General features: G+C 44.8%; 2 protein-coding genes across 2 annotated transcripts; one reads left to right on the forward strand and one right to left on the reverse strand.

Annotated features, from left to right (window-relative positions):
* Positions 1-24,651, reverse strand: ERGIC3 (ERGIC and golgi 3). The gene is made up of 13 exons (XM_021416578.1): positions 24,501-24,651; positions 24,357-24,427; positions 24,162-24,249; positions 23,090-23,209; positions 21,914-22,007; positions 20,907-21,072; positions 19,313-19,370; positions 8,960-8,991; positions 8,297-8,393; positions 7,118-7,182; positions 3,758-3,894; positions 2,716-2,771; positions 1-862 (listed from the first exon to the last, which is right to left on the reverse strand). Exons 1-13 carry the CDS (start codon positions 24,586-24,588, stop codon positions 783-785), a joined length of 1,152 nt encoding a protein of 383 aa, XP_021272253.1. The 5' UTR covers positions 24,589-24,651; the 3' UTR covers positions 1-782.
* LOC110408128 lies at positions 24,640-26,818 on the forward strand. Its single transcript, XM_021416579.1, has 2 exons — positions 24,640-24,782; positions 25,424-26,818. The coding sequence occupies exon 2, from the start codon at positions 25,498-25,500 to the stop codon at positions 26,446-26,448; it is 951 nt and encodes a 316-aa protein (XP_021272254.1). The 5' UTR covers positions 24,640-24,782; positions 25,424-25,497; the 3' UTR covers positions 26,449-26,818.

Here is a 27,103-nt window from a genome sequence, read left to right on the forward strand (position 1 = left end):
TTTGCCACAATGCAGGTAGTTTTTATTATAATTTCCAATTTAGGATTGGTTCAAATAATTTAATCTTTCTTCCAAATGCCTTACCAAAACGCAGAGGATGGACTGCATTACAAAACAGAAACAGAGGGGAAGTGAAAAACACAATCCAATTTAAAATTCATTAAAATTCCAAACATTTTTTTTTTCTCATCCATACATCAACTTGCATCTTCTCTAAGAAGAGCAATCTGTAACAAGTGCGGGAGCACGTGGTACAGAAAGCACACCCGGAATGCCAGGTCCCTCCACATTGCCCTGGGCAGCTGGAAGGAAAGCACACGGTGTTCAGCACATTGTCACAGAGGTCTGGCATACAGCATCAGCACATTCCAAAATACTTGTAGGAGCAATTAAAAAGAAGACAGATGGTGTTGTCAGAAAGGTTTTTGATGACAGCTTCAATCCATTGCAGGTCTCCTGACAACACAGTACATTATTCCTGAAGTATCTCCAGCAGCTCTTTCAGGGGGCAAACTGGATGAACACGGACTGACACAAAGGAGTTTTTCAGTAGGGTCTGCACAGCCAGACAAGATGGCTAATGTAACATCACAGCAGCAAGGTTCAAGCAGTTCCATCCACAAATCAATGCCAAACAACAGATGATAAGACGTTAAGAGCAGTTGGGGCCACCTGGTAATTCCAAACCTCTTCTCACGTGTGCTCTGAGGATCACATGCATTTTGTAAAACCTGTTCAGTTCTCCTTACAGATTTTCTTGGGGTGTGCGGTGAGGTCATTGTTTATATTGTCTTCCCAAGTTCAATTTTCTTCTGGATGGCACGTGCTGAGTGATAAATCAGGGAGTCGATGAATCCAGCCACTAGAAAGAAAAACAAGATCAAGCCAAATGAGCCTCAAATACAGAGCACCTCCCACAGAAAGGAAAACCAAATCCTTCCGTCAGCGGCAGGAATTCCAGCTCCCCCAGACAGAAGGCAGCTGCTGCTGCTCAGAAGACCGAGGTCCCCATCTCATTAGGAGAGACAAGACCCAGCTTGCAGGGGCAGAGGTGACTGTGGTTCTCCGGAAAATGATCTCTCAAAGAAGAAACGATGAGACAAAGTCGAGTCACATTTGCTGACTGACGAGTGAGGAAAGTCTGGAGAGGAAGCTGATTCTGAGACTTGGTGCCATTCTATTGCCCTGACCAGCTTGCCAAGGGAACACTTCCCGTCTTTTGCTCATTTCGCAGTAACCTTAAAAGCAAGCTATTCTACCTGAGAAAATGCATGCTGCCCTTTATGGATACTCCTCGTAGGAGATGGCAGCGTTTACCCCAGATCCCCCCCACCAGTACACAGCAGGAACCTATTAGCTCGGTGCCTGTTTGGGAGCAGAGAAAAGCTCAGAGTGGATCTTCTGCACCACAAAATCCAGACAACCCTGCATCCATCGCAGCGGCCTCCACAGCACAGGAATTCTGCCCAGCTCCCCCTCTTCTACCTGAGAGAACACAGAGCCAGTAAGCAAAGACATTTTCAATGCCTTTGGGAAGCTTAATGTTCTTGGGTTGTTTTACTTATTCACCACTTGCAATTGAAGAAATAAGTGGTTACTTGGCCCTACATAAACACAGACATTTAAATACTATTTAGAGTAGCAGATAAGATAGGAATTGATTATTCCTTCTGTTACTGTAGATGATGGAATCTTGCCATCTGGTCTTTCACTAACACCCTGATGACTATCTTTTGCCCTGAAAAAACTTGTGGAACCAATCTGATGCTATGACAAAATCGCTGACAGCTGACTGGATCTGTCCTCTACCATGTACAGCCTGACCACGGCGTATGGCAGCAGACACCACGAGCTGGCTTGTCAGCCCCAGTCACTGATAGAGGACACTTGGCATGTGTCATAATATTTTTTAAAAGCCTTTGCCCGAGTCAGCCATAAAAATGAACTTGATCAAATAGATGTGTTGCAGACAAATCCTGTTCAACAGACAGTAACCTCAGTATCAGGTTATCCAAGTGCTGTGATACCTCAGGTGACGTAGCAGACACAGGTATTATAGAACACAGGGATATGATATACAGTAGCTGGACCCTTACAGAGCTTCTCAGATCCAGCAAGATCTGCCGCCCCAATCTCCATGTGAATGTCTCAGAGCATGTTTCAGGGCACACTGGGTTATCAGCTGGAGTACAAGGCTGGGCTCTGTCATGGAGCTGAGTAAATGCTATTCCAGAAACCAACACTGACGGTGAAGTCCAGAGATGCAAATAGCTCTGCATGAGCAGCCTCTCCTTAGGGGACTCAGGAGCTGTGAGGGCTGCCCTTGGGCCCCACAGAGCATTCACTGGAGTTCCTGTGTCTGGGAACACAGTTTGTGACCTCTGAGATGGGTCTGCCCATGGGGACCCCAGTTCAGAGACTTAATGAGCTTCAGTTCAGCATGAAAGAAACTAACTGCTTCCAGATCCAAGCTGGCCAGGAAAACAGTACAGATACATTTGAATGGTATATGAAAGACTAGATTATTTGAAAACAAAATGTCTCCCAGAGCATCAAAATGAAATACTCCCATAGCTCAGCAGAACATCTCTATCGCCTCCTGAAGGCTGAAGTCATCTTTCCCCAGTAAACGGGGATTTATAACCAGCTACGCAGACTTAAGAAAGACTAAGATGGCAAATAATCAGAGAGAAAAAGGATTTAAAGATGCAGTACCTGTGAATATGCCACCAACGATGGCACAAACTCCTGTGAGAAAGTGTGTGAAGGGCCTGGAACGAGGAAAACAATTTGAGAAACCATCATCAGCTCAGTTACTAGTATGACAGATAAGTAACAATCAGTACAAACTAAATCATAATTAACATAATATTAATCATATTACATAAGTATGCATTATATAAATATTAATAATTGACAACAGATTTAACAATTAAACAACCCCTATTGGCTACAGGATGGAGTTCATCACTGAAACTTTTTACTGAGAAGCACCACTGTATTCAGTGCACTTTAATGAGCTCAGAGGCAACCCCAGGAGGCATACACTGAACTCACAAACCCTAAAGAATGGGCTTTTCATCCTTAAGATTTCAGCCACTTCTGCTCAGACAGAATGAACACTAGGCTGCTGTATGAGAAAAACAAAATCCCTAAGCACATATTAATACATTACAAGGTACAGAATAAAGCTGTGCTTCACTATGATCCCAAAAGATTTGACAGCTGCAATCCCTTCTGCCTCCCTGCAATTACAAGCCTGTGATTAAATGAGAACCTGGAAGGAACAGGTTCCACACTGACTGCAACATGCAGAAAAGCTACTGAAAATGCAGAGTAAGTAAATAAGCTGGATCAGAGTGGGTGCCACTACTGGTGCTGGTGAGATGTTCCAGGACAGTGAAAATGGTAAGTTGCACTTGTATCTACTCATCACACTGGCTTTGCTACAGAAAATTAGTCTTCCTATTAAAAAAAAAGACTTTGAGGAAATCGGACTGAACTGAGTACCATCATATCAGACTTCTGCACTTCTCCATCCTGATACTTCATCAAACCATTCCAGGTAATACGGGAGGACCCCAGCTCCCCTCCCTTTCAGCTGTTCACAGTGAAAGGAACTGCATGCAGGAGCATCCCATTCCCTCTGCTGACCGTGAAGGGGTTTGGCTCTCAGGCATCTGCAGTTGTGTTTTAAGCTACGCAAAATGATAAAAATCAACACAAGGTGAATGAAATACATTGAAATGACTCTTACCTGTGTTTCTCTGTCAGCTTCACCATCATGGGTGACAGTTCATATAGCACAAACACACCAGGCAGACCCTGGTCTCCTATCAGCCCGTTGGCTATTTTCTCGTGCCGTGTAACTGAAAACTGGTTAGTCCTTACCACCTGGAGGAAACACAAGCAGCAAGCACCGTTTTGTTAACAAAGAATGTGGAAGGATACTAAAAACATGCGTTCAGTGAACCACATCAGTGTTGCTGTGCCCCTCTCCTGTGGGGTCGCGACAGTAGTCACAGTTGTAAGAGTCATAACCAGCACCATCAGAATTAGATGGAATTTTACTACCTGATACCAGTTAAAGCCCAATTTAAATGAGTGAGTTGAAGAATGAACTATGCATCAGTCCCTAGGCTGGACTGCTTAGGTCTTTGCTGGCAGGTAATTGCATAAGATCTTTCTTAACCTCAACCCAAAGGCCATATCACGCTCTGCCAATTTGCTGCCCACCTAAGCAAACTTCAGGAAACAGCACTGATGTACAGTCTAGGGACAAGTTAGACTCCTGAGGCGCTGACTTGCTTGAGCTCCTAAGCCTACTGGCCGAGCTTTCTACCTCATACTGTCACTTCCAGTTTCAAGTTCACCAACACCATAACTGCCACCTTCTGAGCTCCTCTAAGAGCCAACGCTTGAGCTCCCAGATGATACAACAAAAAATCATCTCCCCATATGTAGCATCTGGAGACAACATTGAATGCGGAGAGGCCTGCCATTCTGTGGAAATAGCTGGAAATGAACATTCAGACACTACTCTGTGAAGCATAAATGGAATATGGGAAGAATATCACACAATCTGTGGTTTCAGAAGGCTGCATACATTCAAGAATGAGAGAAAAAGTAAAAGAAAGAATACATAAACATAGGAAAGTTTCAGAGCAGCAGAAGAACAAAGATGCCCCATCTTTGTACAAATCAAAAATGACCCCAAGGCATTCTCCTGTGCTCTGTGGTTCTTCTACAGGTTGCTCATGCTGGTTCTGTTAGAGCAAATAAACTGGGTTTCTATAAAACGAAATTATATAATCTCTAATAAGCTATCTGACACAAACTACATTTCAAGCTAAAAAAGATACTATCCAGTTTCTTTATCAAATTCTACATTTGAGGTTTGCAAGTACTGAATACGCAGGACAGGTCTTGGTGTACATTTGGCAGCACATTTGAGCCACAGTTACTCTAAGTATAAGCATCGTGGTCTGCATGGATTCCTTTCCTGGAGACCAAAAAGCAATTACTTTGACAGAACTCATCCTTTGACAAGTGAATGACAGCTCTACATGTGGGATTTCATCCACAGAATTGTAAGCCATGGTACACTGGGAGGCAGCTACAATCTTAGGGCTCAAAATATACTGCCCTTTGTACCTGAGGAATCCAGTAATTCACAGGAACTGCACAGCCAACCTGGGTCCAAGCAGAATGAGCTTCAAACGTGATCTGAGGGCTCTCCCAGTACTACCTCATGGCAACTAACTTCCATCCATCCCCCAGGAAAAAAAGATAGGCCCAAGAAAGGTATGGTATCTAAGAAAGAATGATCCACTTAAGGATTTATCACACAAGAACCGATTCTTACAAACAGTTTCAACCTGTAGGGCAGATGAGGAAATACAGCCTACAACTACATTCCCAACAGACTGTGTTGGACTGCTCTGCCCACACTGCTCAGGATAGCTTCACTTGAATGTCTGTTTTGCATCTGCTGTGGCCATGTGGCTCCTACACACCCTCTGACGCAACTAATAATTTGCCAGTGATTTCAATTTCAAAGTGCCTAAAGCAACATGAAGGTTGCGTTGACACGCGGTATGTTATTCTGACTGCCTGAGAATGGCAGAAGAGCCTGAGGGTGTACGGGCACCCACTGCTGTGGGGTTTGTAGTGTTGTAAGACTGTGTAGGATGAGGGAGTCAAACTCTGGCACAGTTTTATCCACGTGCAGATCAGTCCTTGCACTGAACAAGTCCCAGAACCACGCATGGGTTTCATCTCAGAGAAAACTGGTTCCGTGGTAAAGCAAAGCTGGGCAAGGACTGTAGATAGAAGACAGAGAGCCAGAACCTGGGATTCAGGTGGGAAGCTAAGTCATGTCGTGTTTGAACGTTCACAGAAGTACTGGGACACACGGCACCTCTGTCTCTTCCTCACAGCTTAGATAAGCACACTGGGTACACCAGCAGTGAAGTCTACACAAGGGCAGGGCTGCTGCCTCTCTTGGTGTTCACTTTGCAATAGAAATGGTGATTTCCATCATTCTGCTGCCCTAAGACTACAGAGTGGCCTAGATCTTGTTAACTGACAGTTTTTTCATCTGTTTGTTCTTTTTAAGAAGAGGTCCTCTGTAGCACCCAAGATCCCCTGCAGAATAACAGCAACCCAAATAAATGCTTCCAAATGGATGAAAGAAATCACAGTTCTTTCTGCTGTCTCAGCTGGGTTAAGAACAGAGCATTTTCGTCTCTGTTCTCAGTATCGTCATCTCACGTTGAGAATCTTACTCATTCCAAAAGAAGAACATATTCCAAAAATGAGGCAGGAAATCTAACCACCCTCTTTTGAAAGGTAAAGGAGGAACTTTCAAATTGAAGACGAGCTCATCTTGGGTTACTCTCCAAAAAACAGTTGCTCCTTGGTGCTTTGACTGAGCAGGCACTACAAGGATTCATGAGGGAATGTGATGCACATGGTGTGGTTTCTTTGACTTAGGTGGGATGGAGGTGGAGATCTGCTTAATCACTGTAGTAACGTTACAGACACGATTATGCCACAGAAACTTGTTTCTGCTGAGGTCGCTATATGAAGGAAGTTCGAACAACTTGTCTCGCTTCCACCAGAGGCCAGACACAGTCAGAATGAGGACTAAATCTGAAGGCTTTTGCTTGTTCTAGATTGTAATTAGTGAATTAACTACTGTGCCTAAAGAAGAAGAAAACCTAAGAGACAAGTTTCAGATCTGCGAAATGTCGATTGCTCTCTACTGAATCACTCTTGTATAGGTCTCGTGGAGATGAGCGCTGAATCTCAATGCATGTGTGTTTGGAATAAGCAAATTCTAAAATACACAAAAATAAAACAGGAGAAGAGAAATACACTGTTGCAAAGAATACTGCAGGATCCCATCCCATGTTGCAGAGTACACAAAGGGGGTGGGTATCAGCTGAGGCTGCTTCACCTCTTACGGTACAGGCAGTGTGTGAAATATATATATATACACACAATAACATAACCTCATTTCCTGTGTGAGCACAGTGAAACATGAAAAGACATGACAGTAATGTGGATTTCTGATTTTTATTACAAGAAGCAATACGGAAAAAAAGGTACTTACTTCACCATCTACTTTCATATAAACTGTGGGGACCACTTTGACAAAATACTGAAACATCATGGAAGCTAGAAGCAAAGACAGACACACAGTTAATAACCGTGATCAACTATCAAGAGCTGGAGAGTTTATCTGGTGGGTTAGTTATCCATTTCTACAAAAGTAGTTCTTACCTATAATATCATAGCAATAAACAGCAATAAACATAAATTTGAACTGCAATTTGCTTTGCCTGCATCTTCAGCCCCAGTAATTCCTCAGAAACCCACCCACTGTCTAGCTGTGCCCTGCATGGAAAGCTTCAGCATACAGAATTTTAGCAGCCGGCTATGGGCTCCCTCTCAGAGTTTATTACCCCACAGAAAACATGACACCTAACAGCATGATGACACCTTTTCATTTTTCTCCACTGTATTTTAAGCACCATCTTTTGATATGGGTACAACAATTAAAATAGATGGTGAAAAAATTCAAAGAACAGATTTAGGTAGGATAACAATCCTTGAACCAAGCCACTAATGTCTCTAAGCTGCAGTGTATAACAACACCCCAAATACCTGTGAAGTCGAAGTCTGCACACTGCAGGGGATCTAAATAACGTAACTGATCTCTGCAGAGGCATATAAAGTATGTTTGTGTGAATAAACCAAGATCACAGTTGGAGCAGCAGCAGCGTGAGGAGAGAACCGTCTTTCCTTCCTAAGCCAGCAAGTGAGAGCTACCCAGCAAAGATCAGCAATATTTCAACTCAATGGCAGCTGCTCAGCTGTTACCATCGGGTAGATCAGGGTCAGACAGACTCCACAGCTCTCCAGCAACTATCTGTTAGGCTTTTTTTCCTCTATCCTGTGGCTTCTGGCTATCTCTTACTGCACTCATTAGCCAGGCAGAACTCTCCTCACGTGATGTAGGCATTTCATAATAACGTTCTGTACCTTCTGCTGTATATCCACTAATGCTGAAAAGACAGATCTTTCAGAAAGATCACAGAATCAGAGCAAAACACACAGGGTGATTTGTTCCAGATAAATGGAAACATATGTTTTAGAAAGAGCACAAGGTGGAGGGGTCTGAGTCTTATGCAGCACTGCTAGGGCTCTTGCTTAAGACTGAGAATCTCACTCCTCTTCCAACTCTCACTAATATTGACTGTTAAGAAGATTTCTCTCAGCCAGCTCTTACCTTGCTGTGCAGTGACGTCTGTCCCATCCAGAGGGTTCACGATGCCTGGATAATCCCTTCCAAATGAGAGATGTTTGATATAGTGTGTCATATTGATCTGAAACGGAAATGCTGATAACTCAAACAATGCACAGCATCCTAGGGGCAAAGCAAGGGGCCTTATGTTCATATCCAGAACGTTTTTCTGAGTGTTGCTGTGGCAGGCCCTGTGTTTCCTAGTACTGAACTCCAAAGCACTTGCCCTTCCTTTTTTTTTTTCATGGAAGATTCCAAGATGTAGAATTTCTCCTTTTTCTACATGAAATCCCCAGGTCCTTGTGTCCCTCCCTCCCACCCACACAGCAAGCTCTTCTATCCACTCCTTTCCCTAGCACAGGAGCAAAACACTGTCAGTTGCCATTGGCATGGGCACCATCTGCTTTCCTCATAGTACAAGTAAACTCCATCAGATTCAGCAGAATTAAAAACCGAAGCAGCCTTGGGAATTGGGCAATAGGCTTGCCAGGCAATGTGAATGAGCCTGAGAGCAGGTCCTGCACTGTGCCTAGGTGCATACAGCCTGAAGCCAGATGGGATCAGCACCCTAAGGCACCCATGTGGCAACTGTGGGGAAATCCAGAAGGAAAACAGAGAGAATTGGGAAGTTATCTTGGAAACACTTACATTATCAAGTCCAAAGCTCTGGAGGTCATGAACTGCAATAGAAAAACAGTTTGGCAGTATAGTTCAGACTACAGTGTCAAAGCATATCTGTTTACCATATTTTAGCTATTGCTGATTAAAATGAAAATAAAATAACCTGGGTTTCTCTCTTGCTTGCAGTTGGACATGTGACAGATAAAACTGCTTCAGGTCCTGTCATAGAGTATCTACCCACTGCTAGAGTGCAGGAAAGTAACTGAAGGTCTATACAGATCAGATATTTCAGCTACTGCCTGAACATATTCTTAACATATGGCAAAAACAAATTCCTGGGGTCAAGCAAGGAAAATTTCACTGTTACCTCAATCCTAACCTGATCTTCATTTTAGTTCTTGCTGAACTCCACTAACTGCTGCAAAAACAGAGGCACGATAGATCTAAACTAACAGCTGAGGGCAGTGTGTGCCTTAATATTGCATGAAAGCAGCCAGCAGAACTCATAGCACCCGAGCACCTACCAGCACTCTGCCCAACAGCACTGCTACTCCTGCCCTGAGAACACGCAGGGAAAGGACAAGTCCCTGCAAGGCCAGCTTTCAGCCTGCCCTCTGCCATTCCTGCATGCAGCAGGACAGCAACACAGCCAGCACCATGCACACGGAGGACACCTGCAAAGACATGCACTGCTAAAAGGAATCTTTTTGTTGGCTCCTTAATTGGCTTTCTGAACTGCCAGAAAGAAGCATCAGTGTCAGGATGGAAACACAGCCAGATTTCAGGAACTCTCCTACCAGGTCTATCCAAAGTTGCTCCATTTTCTGAGCTAATGGAGTCAGATCACCAACTGCCACATTATTAATGAAGGAATAATAATTAGAATGAAGGAATGCTGCCCTCAAATGGTTTCTGACAACAGCATGTAGCATAAGGAAGGACACAAAGCTAAAGAACTGATTGAAACCACCTCTTTTAAAACATATGTTTATTTGATGAGTACACCATGAACTGCTTTTTTTCTCCTAATAACTTCTTTCAATAAAATAACAGAAGTTTAGTCTGTATTTATATAAAACTCCTACTAAAACTAAGATTCGTATGTGCGAAGCAGAGACCAAACAGTTAGAAAAGGAAACGCTATGACTGAACTATAGTCTTCTTCCTCCTACAGCTCTGATCTAGGAAGAGCCCTTTGCACTTCACAGCTGAAGTTTTCAGTGCTTAGAAACCAAGGCTGCAGCCCTGGGAATTAAGGCAATGGTTTTGCATTACAAAGAGCTCAGAGTAGCACCGGCCTCAGAATACCGGTGGTAGGTGGAGGGCTGGACGAGATGACCTTGGAGGTCTTTTCCAACCTCGGTGACTCTATGATTCTACACTCCATGAGATCCCTTGACAAGTGTGCAGACCTACCCCTGCCATTAGCATCGCTTCTGTCTGTGCTAGCAGCTGGATCAAAGGACTCCTTCCACTTAAAACTCATATACAAACAAACAAACAAGCAAATAAAAAACATCCAACCAAATGTTTGGAAATACGTATGAAATAATGGGTAGAGAAAGGAAGGAATGAGGAAGTGGTTTCAATATTACATTTTTCTTAATGACTTCCAGCAATACACTGTTTAACGTTGTAGTATTATGCAATTAAGCCGAGCTAAGTGGGTTAGCTGTCAGTGAGTGTGAAGTGTTGCTGCCTTCTGCACTGCAGGCAGCAGTGAACTTCAGCCAGTGATGGAGTTCTACTGAGATCCTGCCCCTGCTGGACCTGCAGCTCAACTCAACCTAATGGCAAAATAATAGAACAGCCTTTGCCTCTCACCTTCCTCTTGATGCCTCGTCCCCCTCCTGCCCTCCTCGTGGTCAAGAACCACATCAGAGAGCACAACAGGCCAAAACACGCATCACTTGGGCTGAGGCCACTCTTTCAGCCAGATCACCTTCAACACACAGCTGATCACTGGGCTGCACAGCCCTGGGCACAGGCTGCCAGCACAGGGAGGGACGGGAGTGCTCCTGCCCACAGCTCTGCTGCTAGAGCTCCATGTTTATCAGCTCAGACAGCTGCATTTGTTAGCACTTAAGGTGGGAGCTATGTAGCAGTGAGGATGAGAAACTTACAGCTATAGTGGAGCATCAGAGACATTCAAGAGAAGTGCTTGAGAAGGACCAGTCGCTCACTAACCTGTTACACCAGGTTTATGTTGTGCACAATCCATGTTAACAGTTAGGACTTTTCCAAATCAAATTTGCCCACAGCACTCTGCTGTAATGCTTTCCACAGATTAAGTACAGGCTACTTGCTTTCATAAAACCTTTGCAATAAATGATTCATAACTGTGAAAAAGCACAGTTCATTAACTCGGGTTCCAAACCAGTCTGCCACCAGGTGATAAGTTTATTCATCTCTGATCACCAGGGACTATTCTAAGCACATAAGTACACCATTTAGGTTGGAGATAAATATTCAGCTGATCAGAGTTCGCTTAACAAAAGCCTATTTAGCATGCTTGGAGAAGAAATGGAACAAGGAAACAGAAGAGATCTTAAGAGAGTGTCTGCTAGGAGACTTATTTCTAGTGAAATATAAGCACATTCTTTCCCTTCTGTAACTGTGGCTATGCACTTAGCTACATAAAATAAAGAAACCTGTACGAGATCTTAGGTTTGTCAAGAAGTCTATGCGTTTTTATACAACCTGATTTTCTTTGCTGTTTCAGTAACACGCTTTTAAGGCTGCTGTCTGCCTGAAGAGTTCTCCCCATCTCGTGTTCCTGACTGGCACAACCACAGAGCTCCTTGGACTCTGCAACTCAGCCCTTTGCTGGGTTAACAGCACTCACTGCCATTGAGGACTCTGCCAATAAATGCATTGTCTAAAGACACAGCTACCCAAACATGGGGCTCCAAAATGAGCGAGGTCACCAATTTTCATGCTGGGGATGAATTTTCCGGGAGAAAAAGCTCATATATAAGCACGATGAGCAGGATGGGGCTGCAGCGTGAAGGGGTGCTGAGGCAGGGAGCAGCACAGAACGTGTTGCAGGTGGGGGAGGGAGGGAGCAGAGCACAGGTCTTGAGCCCTCCACCAGATGTTACTACTGAGTGGAAACATCACATCTCACCCTGCAATTGCCAGGATTCTCTCGCCCTCAGAAAAATCCGGTGGCTTACAAACCCTTGGAAAACCTTCTATTGAGTATTCTGAGATCATAAGGCCCTAGCGAATGAATTTCCCAGGAGCAATTCTCCAGCCTGTTGTACAAGTGAGATTAAACACGAGAATTATCTCATATGAATTCAAAAGGCAGAATTCCCTCCGACTTGTCACTATGTCACCCCTCAGCTACATCATCTGCACAGAACAACCACCAACACAGGATCTCCCAAACTGACATATTTACATCACGTAAGACAAAGATTCTCAGCCTTTCCCATCTGGTGACCTCAGTTACCAGAGATGAATGACCTGGGATGGGTCTCCTTTTAGCTTTCAGGAAAACTTCTCAAATCCCAGCCTAGATCAACAGCTCCTCCCAAAGGAGATTTACGGGCACAGCAGCAAATAACAGAAATCAGGTTAGTACTGCAGTATGCAGTTTTGAAGGGGAAAATAAAAATATAGCAACACTTACTCTCAACAGCGTGCACTGCAAAAATGAGCAGAGTAGGAGAGAAAAGAGAAATATTCAGATCCATATAATGAAAAGCAGAGATTCAGATACAACAGCATTTCAAACTTGTACCAAAGAGCAGAAGCACAATAGCTTTGCTGGTGCACTTGCTAGGCCATGTAAAAAGACACCCTAGCTAGCCGAAGGACTGATACAGGGACTAGCAATCATTTAAAAAGTAACAGAGAAACAAAAATGCAGGAATTAGTCACCAAAAGGAAAAATATAGTGGGATGTCCAAATTTCTTAAAATAAGCTCTAAAGTAGCGTGCCAGACAGCACTGCTGCTTGTATTTAGATTTCTCAGTCTTTTGAGTCCCTAGGGAAAAGGAAAGGCCATTTTGGCAGCAACCAAAGCCATGCAGGTGTAGTCAAGTTTTACATTCACAACATTTTTGTTTGCTCTGTTGCAAGATCCCAACAAAGTGAATACCTGGAAAGACAGGGGAAACATGTGCTCGGGCAGCACATCTCAAAGCTTACTAATTTTCCTTAGGTAACCTCCTTTTTTGTTGTTGCTGCTGTTTCAAGAGACCATTCACATGTATACTCACACTGTGCATGACTAACCAATAACTCATAGATTTATACCTGCATGGAGATGGGCCTCCGAATCCCTCACACAGCTCCCACCCCTCTCTGCCAAATGCTATGCTGCTGGTAGTGCTTCTGTGACAGCACAGGTTTTGCTATGGATGAGGTGTGGAAGGTATGGAGAGCCTCCAGACAGCTGCTTGATAAACCTCAGGCATTCCTACCAAGTGATGAACTTCAGCTCTGGTAAGATTGTAGTCCAGTGGTAAATGGAAATGTCACTTTTGTGGTCTCCAAACTAGACTTGATATAATTTGGAAACGCTTCGTCCATCTACAGATGGGTGAGACCTTGAGTCTTTCAGCACCAAGCCAACCAAACACTGAAATAAGTCTACCAATGTAAAAAGAAAAGTCCTTAGCAATTCTGAGGATGAAATAATAATCTCAGCCCCCAATATTCAGTTAGGGGATGAAAACTATTAATTCTCCAGCAGGCACTACTATGGAAGAGAAGTTAGGAATAGTGTACAGGTCATCAATCAGAGGATTTCTATCTCCATGCTGAAATTCACTGATCGTGGTTTTGGTTCCCACTTTGCTTTCCAAAATTGTTGATGGGCAGAGAAGAGCTCAGCTGAGGCCCTGGTGTCTGTAGAGCCTTGTGCAACAGCACAGCCCTGCCACCAGAAGGGCCCTGGGACTGGAGAAGAAGGGGAGGCTGCAATCCGCAGCAAAAAGAATTAGTTGACCTACTCTTGGCAGCCAATGGGAAGATACCAAGGGACCAAAAAACGATAACCAGTCTTCAGTCAAAGACTATATGCCCATTTTCCAATTCAAAACTGAAATCATTAGAAGCTACATAAAACAAGATATTCTACAGGTCTCATCCAACGATGCTCTCAAGTAGGTTCCAACTGTCAAACAAATCTATTAAAAAAGGGCCTTCAAAGATAACTTCTTTCCTCCAGTTGACCATGTAGGGTGTAAGGAAAGCACAAAATCTGGATTACATTAATAACTGCCTTCATTCACAGAAATTGTCACAGTCATTGGAAGCGTGTCTTAAAGACAGAATGTTTTGAATGTAATCATCAACGTCAACTTTTTTTAGGCATTTGAAGGAATCAAATGATACACTTTAAGAAAATCTCTCTGGCTGTCAATATAGCACAACAGGCGACGTCTTCCCTAGAAAACAGTGAGATTACACCCCTGCAACAGAATGGTCCGAAGACAATCTGAAGGATGAATGAGAAGCCTCAGCTTCCTCTTGATTAGAAGGAATACAGCAAGGAGGAAGTGATACAAGGGTCACCTCTCTTTGGAGGAAACTACCACTAAGGAAGTTCCTCCATGCTGGAAGCTTACTGCAAAGCTCCATGTCTGAAGCAGAAGATGGCTGCTCAGGAGGTTAAAAGACCAGACTATTTAATTTAAACATTTAACCATTCCTTTTTTTTCACCCGAGATAGAAAACATTCTTTGAGGAAAGGTGTGAGCTGCTGCAAAGAGTACAGCTGTGATATGCAGGATCATGAACAGGCACAGCTGATGCTGGAGGCTGTCCTTACAAAGACACAAGTGAAAAGAGAACTTTCCCCAAATTTTAAGTATCCTACATAAATCGGACATGAAAATTCCAGTTTAGGATTCAAAGCCTATGAAGCAGACAACAGTGAAACAAACCTAATCTCAGATAGTACCAATGAACAAATGGGAAAAGAAGACTGCAGATACCACTGATATTTGACTTCGGTTTTCCCTTGGCACAAGCAAGTCAGGACTACTAGTTCCAGTGCCAAAAAGTCTGCTTGGAAGCACTTTAGTCCTCCTCACAACTTCCTTCAGTCCTCCTCCTAACAACCTGAGATGCCTTGGTGCAACTGGACCACAGTTGCTGAGGAATAAGACAAGTCCATTAGGATGACATTCAGGTCTTCTCTGACGCTGATGGTGGAGCACCACAGTGCAGCTTTCAAGTGGCCAGTTTTCAGTGCTTCCAATAACTCAGGGTCACTGCTTGCTTCAAAAGCAAACTCCTGAAGTTTCAGCGTGGCTCCTCGGGGAACACAGCATTGGAAGAAAAGACAGACAAAGCACTTGTCCAAGAAGCATCAGCAGTACATTTACTGACTAACTAAAAGGTAATTATCCAATAAAGATGACACCAAGGCATTAAGAACTTATTATTACTAGGAACAGCCTCTATGACCTGAGATGAAGAATGAACAGTAACACATGCTAAAGCATATAATAATGATGAAAACTAAGATAAAACATGAAAAAAGTCTATCCAGCAAGAATAGCCCAGCAACGAAACGCACAGCCTCCAAAAGTCAGCTGAAAAGAACAGAGCATCTCCTTACTCATGAACCAAGAGGGAAAGAACATCAGGTGCCTACCTTCTATAGATGCAACAGCAGTTAAACGTTATCCATTTCAGTCTTCCAATTAGGTATACCAAAATGTGAGCACGGATGGACAAAACCTGCACTAACCCAGCCAAGCCTGGCATTTCTTATCAGTTAACTAAGGACAGAAACACACTCTCCCTCAATTTCCATATCACATCATACCTCATGGCCTGGGATTATGAGAAACCAAATGGAATGTAAAGTTGAATTTAACGATTGTGCAGAGTAACTTTCATTTAGGTTGGATACATATGAACAAATATGGAATCAGCATCAAAAGAACATGAAAAAAGGTTACCAACAAGCACAGAAAAGCATCCATGCAAACAACAGTAAGTGAAGTGAAATAATCTCACCTGGATTTAACATTCATGCGGGCAGAAACAAAGCAAAACAAAAGAAGACAAAATAACAAATTTTCTTCAAAATGAACAAACTTTTTTAAACACAGTTTCTGTTTTTCAGCATTTCCAGTGCTTCTAGTTCTTTCAGATACATGAATAGCACATAAATGCAGGGAGGAGAACTGTTCACACAAGAAAATATCAAACATTGCTAAAAATATTACCAGGAGACCACTGGAGGTCCTTTGACATAAATATGACCAGAGTATAAAGACATCTAAAACACAATTCTGGGGTCACATTTATAAGATTGAGAATGAATTTTTCTGAGAGCTTGAGACGTGAGGGTCTTTTATGAAAAGTCCTTAGCACAAGCACAAGTGAAATACAGTTTGCATATATTTCAGCAGATGTTTCCCTATATCAAGCCTTAAAACATGTATCATATTGTCAATAAGTAATTCAAGATAGCCCAAAGTGGTTCTAAGTAAAGAAACCTGATATTCAGTGAACTCTTTAAGAGGGTCTGCTTATGAGGCTTAACCTCTCATAAAATATTAAAAAATATATAAATAAATAAAAGGAGATCAATTGTTGGTAATTTGATTTTGATGGCAACACGTTAGGATTCTCCTGATTAGGAAAGTAACTAAATTTAGGCTGCCATATTTAGGCAATATTAGCAAACTTCAATGGAAGCTCAATCTGTTTTCCTAGTCAAAACAGGACCTCTGATTTTCTCTATCTAAACATGAGGATTTCTGCCAAGCCAAACCAAAGAATTTAAATTATGGATGTGAGAAATGGGAAGAACTCTAGGCAAGGCTGCTCCCTGCTGTTTTTTTGTTGTTTTTTTTTTTAATAAACCTATATTCCTCACACATTCAACTGATGATTTCAAACCTCACCTAAGGCTCTAAAAAGTATTTCTTCTGGCAAATGATTTCTAGGGACAAAATATGAGTATATGAGCTCTCTACAACTCCCTGAAAAGAGGTTGTGGTGAGGCGGGGGTCCCATGTAACTAGCAATAGGATGAGAGGGGATGGCCTCAAGTTGTGCCAGGGGAGATCCAGGTTGGATGTCCGGAAGAATTTCTTCTCCAAAAGAGTGGTGAGGTGCTGGAACGGGCTGCCCAGGGAGATGGGCAAGTCACCCACCCAGGAGGTGTTCAAGAAACATTTAGATGTTGTGCTGAGGGACACTGGTTAGTGGGAAATATTGGTGGTAGGTGGACAGTTGGACTGGATGAACTTGGAGGTCTTTCCCAACCTTGGTGATTATATGATTCCATATAAGCAAGGAGAGAAAAGTGTGTACGGAAAAAAGAAGTCCAAATAAGACATTAATCATCTGTGAAAAAACGAGCTTCTTTTGAGCCACTTTTAACCCAGGGCAACTACTAAAACAAACAAAAAAAAGAACAAAGATTGAGCCACACACAATTAAAGCTAACGTAACTAAACAGAACTTGAACTGCACCTCATTCTGCACTGGTTCTGTTTTGTGTGGGTTAGCACTATACATCCACCTACTACTAAATCCACTTCTTGAAAAAAGCAATTTCAATCCACTTGCAACCAGGAGAGAACGTATGGTTTTGAAGGTGTTAACAGTAAGCACGGGATATAAAATCAGAAGCTGAGATCAGAATTACATCTGTGGTGAGATTAACAAAGTACTTCTGAAAAGGACCCTTCGCTTTGCTGAGAAGATGCCTGTAGAGATTCTCTATCTGGGAATGTATTAAACAACAACAATTCTCAAGAAAGGGGGGGAGTATCAGTGTCAGAAAATGGCAGTCTGCTAGCTTCAGCCATTGAGGAACACCATCAAACAAAAGTACGGACTTGGGCCTAACCATCAGCTGGATTAACAGCACAGCCACTCCACCACGAGGCATGGAGGGCGCTGTGATGGAAGAGCTTCCCATAGTACTGACTTTGTGTTCACCCTCCTCTTTTCTATTGCTTCAAAACAGTGAAGAGAAGAGAGTAGCAAAAATACTGTCTGTCATCTCAGTTATATATCTAATAGTGGAATTATTATTTTTCATGGATCCTTCGTAACAGTTCAGAACATTCAGACTTCTCTTCGGCATTGACCAATACTACTCCAGTTCTTTACTTGTTATTACAGGAAAAGGAAAGAAAAACAAAACAAAACAAAACCGTCCTCCTCTCTGTAAACTACAAAAAAACTAATTAAGACATGACGTTAGTTATACCGAGGGTGCAAACGTTCTCAGCTTCATTTATGAATGAACAGGCTCTGAGCTCGCTGCACACTGAGAAAATTATCAGAGGCCATTTTTAGTATTTGATGTGAGAGAACTGCCAGAAAGCAGAAGGTCTGCCCGCCCCACATCTCTCCTCCTACTCTTTTTCCTTGCTCTTGAGAACAGCAACACTCGGAGCTTGGCCTCCAAAGGGTTTGCAGTAATTACAGAGTCCTTTCTTTTTCTTCCTGTGCTCACCCACTGTGGCCCTCAGTTTTTCACTTCAGCTGTGCAAGACTTCCATTGCATGCACAAGAGCCATCCTGCCCCCACCCACGTGTGGGTCAATACCGGCTGCAGGAAGGCTGCTGCTCTTACACTACTTTAAGTGCAACTTCTGGCAGAAGTGACATATTTAATAATGACTGATGTTGTGGAGAAGAGCAGACAAGCTTTTTACACAGAAGTGCTCCATCATTCCGTCTGTCGAAATGGCTCAATGCCTTGTTTGTTTTTCCTCAAGGACAGTTACTCTGACAAAGCCCGCTCTCCTCCAAACTTGACCTCAGTAGTACAGGTCACACTATGATGAAGGGTAAGATGGGGAAAAAATCAAGCTAAAACCAAAGCTCTTTGTGAAATCTTTGCTAGACATTTTAGGCTTTGAAAACCTTATCAAGGGAACTAAAAACATTCCATTAAGACACAAATATTTTTGCCCAAATTCCAGTTAAAGACATAAAGCATAAATCATCTATCACTATTACTCTGGACACTTTGTATTTAGATATACAGGACAAAACTCTTTACAACTCAAAATAAATAAAGTTCTGATTTGCTTTCAAATTATCCTGAGATACTCTATAAACATCCCTCCCAGAGACACTGATATTCAGGTCCTGGGCTTAGCATCGTAACCGAGTTTGGTTTACAGCAGAGCAGAGCAGTGAAGTTTTATGGAACTTGTCCCTCCCAAGTTCTTCCATATCCATGCAGCAACTCCACCAGAAAACACCAATATGTTTGTCCATGATGGTTCTAAAACTTTGTACCAAAACTCCAACAATATCCTCCCCACTGAAGCAGTGCTGTTACTCCTTTGGATCACAGCGCAAAGACATTCTAAGACAATGGTCAGATACACTTAGAAACGAAAGGCTACAATAAACAGAAAAAGAAAATACTTTACCATGTACATGAGACTGCTGGAAGCTTTTTCCTGGTGCAAAGTGAAAATTTCCAGCTACCTGCAGGAGACAGTCGTTGTTCATTAGAAGTTCTGAATCTATATGTATAAAGCAGCCATGTAGGTGCTGCTTTCTGCCTCTTGATTTTTAAACTAGATATATGCCAAGCAAGCCGCCTCCCTAGGCAACAATACCAGCCGATGCTGTCTGAGAAGAGCTATTTCCCTGTTCCTCACAGGCACAGTCATGCTGAAAGCCATAATTACTTACTGATGTGGGTAATAATCTGTTTTATGCAGATTATTTTTAACTGGCATAAAAATGGAAGAAGGAAGAATTAATTTTTGGGGAGGGAACTGACTGTTGCTCCAGGAGATACAAGAAGATAGCACAGAAAAGGGGTGGAGGAATTAACAGAGGGACAGTGAGGCAAACAAAAAAAAACAACTAAATACAATCAACTACAGTGACCCTATATACACACACCCATGAAAACAAGTCGGTAGCAAAAATAAAAGCACTGATCAGTTTGTTAAAACTACATCCTGGAATCTGTAAGGGATACAGATACCACGTGCCAGTCCTCACTGGCACTTCCAGCAGCTGTACACACATTCCCCTGGAAGCTCTCAGTGTCCCAAACGATACAGTACACTTTGACATCCGTGCAGCCTCCTGCTTATGTTAACTGCAAACCTGATGAGGCACCAGAAATTCCCCTGGTGACACCCACTCCCTGTCCCTAGCTATTGCCAGCATTCCTGGATGAATCTTTCCTGCTCATCACGTTTTGTGACAAACGGCCCCCTAACTGTCTGGTATCCAAGGTGGTACCAAATCACAGCATCCAGCATTGTAAACAGAATGCTTACCCCCTACACATAAATAATTCAGTCTACAGGAAGAATGCATAAAGATGTTGAAAAAAACGAAAATGAAAAAGCAAATGCTTGGATTTAAAAGATTAGCTCAGGGCTGACTTCCAGAATGTGCCTGGGAATCTGCACGTCCAAGAGCTCCAGGTTTGGATACCCTCCAAATGAGAAGGTAGTTAAACAGTCATCCGGTGTATCTCGCACTTAATTTTCATACACCTGTTGCAAAAAACTCCTCTCTGAGCATTTTCAGCTTTGACAACCAACTGTAGTGTTCTTGCTTTCACTCTTTTTCTACAGAAGATAAGATTTCACTTTATTCAGCACCCCTGCTGGCAAGTTGCCAGTTACTATTACATCCAGCGTCCACTGGCGGTCTCTGCTTTAAAACTTGAAGTCCAGGTTGGACTATGTAACCCTGAAGAAGCCATCTCTCCTCCAGAAGCCTCAGCAGAAAGACTTGCCAGCTAGATGGTAGCAAAAGCCAAGCTTACTGCAGGCCCGTGTGCATTCTACAGCCCACACAATGAAATGGGATTACTCCCTTCCCACCGCTTTTCCTGACTCTCTTGTTGAAACCCATTACAGCTGCAAGCACTTTGCTGAGCCCAGGGGTTATTGTTTCACAACACCTAAAGCTTGGAAAGGAGAGGAACACCCAGATTCTGCCTTCTCACAGTCATCCTCACGCTGCAAGTATACAACAAAACTTGTCTCTCACCTTGTTGACCTCCAGGAAACCATACACTTGGCAGCCTTCGTTCTTCTGTTCCTGCATTTTCTGGCTAAACCCTTCCCTCTTGCATTGCTCGATGGTATCAGGGTTCTTGAAGGCCCAGCCTCGCCGCCTGTAGGCTTCTCTGACATCGTCACAAGTATTACAACACCTGCAAAAGCACAAGTACCAGCTTATTTCCTTTATCACAATAAGGAGATGCTTCTGCTCAGGACTCAGATACTTGGTGGACACTTCTTCCCCAAAGTGATACAGCAAACATTGTGGACTTGAAAGCTGACCGAACGGCTCTGAAGGAGCTCAAGCTTTTTGATTTTTTGAGTTTTTGATGCAAGAGTACAAGCCATTTTAAAATAGTTCTTGAGTCTGAGAAGGTCTTTGCCCATTTAGAAAGCCATGCTGCTCCTTGGAAACGGATTTCCTACAGAAGTGCTGTCAGAGTCCCACAGTTCTGAGCAATTTGGCATTTCCCTGAGTGAACAAAGCACCTGCCTGTTTCTGCGCCTCCTTTTCTCTGTTTTTAAGCCAAGATTGTCAAAGTTGGACAAAACGTTAAACTTTCTTTACTACTTTTCCACCTCTGGACAACATTTTGGCCACCAAAGGGAAGAAAACAAAGCAAACAAACAAAAAACAACCATTATTTTTATGGGTTCTACGTTTTGCTGGATAGAAGAAAAACCCCTCAAGGCGGAAAAAGCATCTCCAGGGAACAGTGCCACTTGAGGGCTGGGACTAACAAGCTAACAGACAGACAAAAAGACCAGAGGGTACTCCAGAACCTATGGCCCAAACAAGGATTCTCTGTTACAGCAACCTGCAGGAAGGAGGAACGAGGAGCACAAATGACACGTTACAGCTGTTGTCTGTGCCAGCAGTGAAGACAGAGTTTATGCTCATGTAAGGATGGAAACCTGCAGCAGGATTAAAGGATTAAATCCTTAAAAGGATTCCCTCAAGCACTAAGGAGATATGGAAAGGCCTAAGGTTACCGAATGTCTTCTGACTCTGCCCCGTAACAGCTCTCGCAACGATCAGCATCCAAAGAACTTGGATCAAACACTTTTTCTTCTTCTTTCCCCAGCTCTAAAACAAAATAGGATTACAAATGAAGAGGCGTATCTAGAAACAATGTCTTGTACTTGCTCTGTCCTGCCTCCAAATAGCACCGCATAATATTTGGGTATGTTGTACTAAATTTAAGACCTATATTGCTATAGCTGCAATTTAAACAACTGACTACCAATCAACTTGCAATCATAGAGTTTAATGAAGACAGGTTAATAGAGAATTGGATACAGAGTAGCTGGTTTTGTCCCCACACTTCAAATCTTAATGCCATAAGCTCCGAATACAGAAAAGCTGCTGAGTTACACAGCAGGGACACTATAACCACATGCCCAGACAACTGGAGAAATCCTCACACATAGTGATTATTCAGCTCTTGGTCTAGTTTTGCCCTTCAGCATCATATCTGATATTGTATCTCAGTGATACAGATCAATATATCCAGTTCATGCTCACATACAGAACTACACTCACTCACAATAAGGTAACAAGGACCCCAAATTTTGGAAAAGGAAAACTAAGGGCAGCTTCTAGATTGTAGAGCATCCCCCAGAACTGTTTCTGGTTTGTACTAAAGTGCAAGGATGAGCCATGGTACGTCAATAACGTAGGTGAGGGTTTATGCGGCCAAGTATTATTTAATACAACTTTACCGCGTATGTATTAACACACATGAATGAAGCACAGTAAGGTGTAAGTTTAGGCTTAAAGGTCAAGTCACTGGAGCTCTCCCTGGAGAAATGCTCTTTCCTCTAACCAGACTGTCTCATTTGTCAGCCCACTGTCATTTCACGATACAAGCAAACTCCAGTTCTGTGAGTGCAGCTGCTTGATTCCTAGCAAAAGACCATCAGCAACTTCATTCCTGAAATCCATCCATGAATCCCTGTCGCAGTTTCAGAATGACTGGGTAAAGATTTACCTTTCAAAAGTAGGAGTTTGCCTGATCTGTCAGTTTAATAGATTTGGATGTTATAAACTCTTGAAGAGCTTATGGTGTTTAAGCACTCTTCAGCTGTCATTTGTTCCCATGAAAGTCAGAACAAGCGCACAGTAACACAGACTACAAGAGCATCCGTTCATACAAAGTAGCATATTACCATGTCTCTCAGCCTCTGGAGTCACACGATTGCCAGCTTTATCCAAACGCTGTTTAAACAGATTGTGCTCTACGTCCAGCTGCTGTTCTCCTGCTACGTCCATTGCATCGATGCTCAAATCTGAAACCAGCAAGCAAGGAAAGTTGTCTATAAAAGCACATTTCTCATGGCCTGTGGCAATCTGAGGAAGCAGTGGCGATACAGAATCTTTTAGCAAGGGGTAAGAATGTACCACAATTGGATGAAGATGCATGGTTGGGACGGAACGACTTACAGAAAATGTAATATACTGTGTCTGCATCCTAAATGATTGCTCCAAATACAGAGTTTAATGTAAAAGAATGACTGTTTCCAACCATCATAGAAATCTGAAAGGCAAGTAATCAAACCCTTCCTCCTGAAAGCTCATTTGCACAAACACCAGTCCAGGTGTTAAGCTCAAAGCCAACGGAGCACTGCCCTCCTACCTCTGTCCTCTCACCCCCACTCCAACAGCAGCACATTTTCTTACGTCTCCTTTTCACAAAGATGATTCAGGAGCTGTGGCCTCAGCCTGGTATCCAAGCTCCCTCAGGTGCTTGCTGGCTATGCGTTCTGTTCTCACACTGACAGGTGCTCTGCAGGGAACAGTAGAGGCTCCCAGCGCCTCCGGCCTTCCTGCTCCGCTGTAAGTGGGAGTGAGGTACAGAGCAATGACACCTCGCGTGGCCAGGAGGAGTCAAGAGTGGCTACGTTTAGAGAGCCACACATCATCCCAATAAATCGCTACAGCAGAAAACGGAGGTGAGAGCAGCAGTCGTTCCGATAACACACCCCGCAGTGCAAAAACCACGGAACAGCCGTGCCTCATCAAGGGCGCTCCAAACAACTGTGATTTTTCAACAGTGATACTGCCCAATCTGGAGTCCTAAGCGCACCCTGCAGCAGCTTTTTCACCGCACAGAAGTGGGTTCGCATCCCATCCTACTTTACGAGCTGGAGGAGCATGGTGTGACCGTGGCTGCACAGCCCCAGGTGCGTGCAGCGCGCCCGGCCCTCGGCGGAACGAATGTCACCGCGCGGTTTGACTCACAGGCACAAGGCATGTGCGGGAAAACAACGTCGATATTGATCTTCAGCTTATCTCCCCTTGATTTGTCAACGTACAGCTCGGGATGGACCTGGAGAAACACAAAGAGCCTAACTGCAGCTGGAGACGAACCCGAAGCCCTTTCCCCGCCCTCTCCGCCTCGGGAGCCGGCAGGCAGAGCCGCCCGCCGCCACTCACCTCCTTGGTGAGGTAGTACTGCAGCTCCGAGAAGAACAGCAGCACCATGATGAGCCCGCTGACCACCGTCACTGCCGGGACACGAGAAGGGCCGTCAGCCCCCGCCCCGCCCCGCCCCGCCCGCCGCCCCCGCCCGCCGCTCACCCAGCGCTCCGCCGCACGTCTTCACCCGAAAGTCCTCCAGGGTTTTGGGGAACGCATCGAACCGCTTCAGCCGCCACAGCGACTCCATGGCGCCGCGCGGCCCGGAACCACTGCGGCCTTCCGGGGCACCGCCCCGCCCGGCCCCCGCAGCGCGCCGCCCTCGGAGCCTGCTCGGCCTGCCCCCAGCTCGGGCTGCCCAGGGCCCAGCCGTGGCCTCGGGCACGTGCAGGGTTGGGGCACGCACGGCTCTGGGCAGCGGTGCCGGGGCCGCGCTGCCTCTGGGTAAAGAATTCCCTCCTTGTACCTGACCTAAACCTCCCCTCTTTCAGTTTAAAACCGTTCCCCCTTGTCCTATCACTATCAGTCTGTGTAAAAAGTCAATCTCTCTCCTGTTCATATGTGCCCTGGAGTACTGAAGGCCGCACTGAGGTCTCCCCGGAGCCTTCTCTTCTCCGGGCTGAACACCCCCGGCTCCTTCAGCCTTCCCCCGTAGGAGTGGTGCCAGTCCTTCTTTCTCATTTACTGAGGGGTACACTCTCGTTGGCCTCTCTCATCTGATCACTGTACCTGTAGAATCTCTTCTTGTTATTTTCCACATCCCTTGCCCAGTTCTGTCCCATCCGTGCCTTGGCTTTCCTCCCTGGCAGCCCTGCACTGCCCTGCTTGCACCTGTGGCCACACCAGGGCAGCTGCTAGCAGCGGGCTGCCACCCAGCACAAGAGGCACAGGGCGGAGGAGAGGAGCACCCAGGGAAGGGTTTGCAGTCTCATGGTGCTGGCAATTAACTATCCCACGCAGGACAGACTGAATAGAGAGCAGGCACCAGTTATGAGTTAGCAATCTAAGAGTTAAGAGTCTCAGGGTTCTGGAAGGTGAGCTGTCTGACCAGCAACCTTTTCCATGTTCCTGTCCTTTCCTTACAGTGGGATCCCAGGCTGAGTTTGCAGTTCATCTCTCAAAAGGAAATAGAGGCAACTGCTCTACCACCAATTTCAGGATGTGCCACAAATTACTGGCAATGACAAGATCCCCCGGAATTTTCTCTCCAGCTGGAGGACCATCCCAGCTCTCTCCTTCTAGGAAAGATGCACCCATCCTCCCAGCAGCTTGGGTGGCCATTCCCTGGGTCCATTTCTCTGTGTTACTGGGGAGCCCAGGCCTGGACACTGTGGCCTCACCAGGGCTGAGTAGAGGAGAATGGAATGATGACCTCGAGCTGCTGGCAGCAGTTCTCCTAACACAGCCCAGGGACGAGCGATGGTCAGCAAGAGCTGAGGCGGAGGAGCTGTGCAGAGCCTCAGCCGCTCCCCACCAGCGCTTTCCAGCCCCGCGCTGTCCCCAGGTGAGGTCGGGCTGCTGCCCAGCAGTGGGGCCGAGTGCAGCGCTGTGTGGTCTCCAGCGCCCAGCTGCTCCTGTGGGACCCGGCTCAGCCATTCCCCTCCTCAGTGTCCTGTGGTGGCCAGACCCAGAGGTGCCCATTGGGCTCCCGGTGCCAGGAGAGGCTGCGGACTCACTGGCAGTGGGGCCTGGAGGGGCTGCACTGTGCCACGTGCCGTGGCAAAACAATGTGGAACTGATGGGGAGATGTTCTTTCTCACTGCTGCAACCTCCCCTGGGGCCAGTGGGTCGAGGCATCCTCCAAGGAGTGTGGCACAAGGCTCAGGAAGGTGGCTGTGAGCCAGCAGAACAGGGGCAGTTGGTCCTGGCAGCGGCCCAGCGCTGGCTGCAGTCCCTGCAGAAGGTGTGCCTGCATGGGACAGTGTGGGCCGCATCGGCCAGTGAGCAGAGATGGATGGAGCACAGCTCCTCCTCACGGGCCTCTGCCAACTGCACCTGTGCCTCCTGGCTGCAGCTGTCCCAGTGGAGCTGCTCCGAGGACGGACTTGCTAGTGGCTGCCTCTCGCAGAGCAGTCAGCGGCCTCCAGCCCTCTCGTTATGTTGCTGCTAGAGACAGACACTCCATTGCCACTGGCAGGAACTCTGACATCTGTTATTCCTCAAGCAGGATCCTTGGTCACTTGCAATCCACTCGCAGGACCTTGACATCTCACCTACTGCTGGCAAGACCTCGACATCTTGTGTTCCGACAGGGGAAGAAATCAATGCCTTGAGAGATGCCAGCAGGACTTGATGCAGGCAAGGTGCTTGGGGTATCTATAGCTTCCTACTCCACTGTGAGGTCATGGGGTGACAGTGGCTCTCCCGTGGTACTGAAGGATGTAGATTTCTTTTCTGGTAGTTGTCACATTAATGTTTTTGACATTTGCCTGCCAGAATCCACCCAATGACTTTCACTGGTACAGTTTCACAAATATTGATAAATAAACCATTTCTTGAAGTGAGAGATGTAACAGATTTGGCACTGCCATTGATTACTGCACTAGCTGCAATTGTGCTGGCACATGGTGTTAGTGATAGCAAAATTAATGCTATTCTGAGTATTCTTCAACAGGAGGTGGCTTACACCAAGAAGGCATCCTTACTCTGATGGAGGAAGAAGAGCATAGCTTCTCATTTCTTTCCATTTCTCTCCTCTCCTTAAGTCTCTCTCATCTCTCTTCCTTCCTCTCCCCCCTCCAGTACTTTCCCTTACATCCTAACCT

Source organism: Numida meleagris, chromosome 19, assembly GCF_002078875.1.
Source record: "Numida meleagris isolate 19003 breed g44 Domestic line chromosome 19, NumMel1.0, whole genome shotgun sequence".
Lineage (NCBI taxonomy): Eukaryota > Metazoa > Chordata > Aves > Galliformes > Numididae > Numida > Numida meleagris.

What these genes read in the sequence shown, in the direction of transcription:
- ERGIC3 (XM_021416578.1), bottom strand. Translation starts at nt 24,588, where the DNA reads ATGGAGTCGCTGTGGCGGCTGAAGCGGTTCGATGCGTTCCCCAAAACC. An exon ending in AGTACTACCTCACCAAGGAG is followed by an intron (nt 24,250 to 24,356) that starts GTGAGTGGCGGC and finishes GTGTTTCTCCAG; the next exon opens with GTCCATCCCGAGCTGTACGT. An exon ending in CCAGCAGTCTCATGTACATG is followed by an intron (nt 8,992 to 19,312) that starts GTAAAGTATTTT and finishes TTTCTATTGCAG; the next exon opens with TTCATGACCTCCAGAGCTTT.
- LOC110408128 (XM_021416579.1), top strand. Translation starts at nt 25,498, where the DNA reads ATGTGCCACAAATTACTGGCAATGACAAGATCCCCCGGAATTTTCTCT.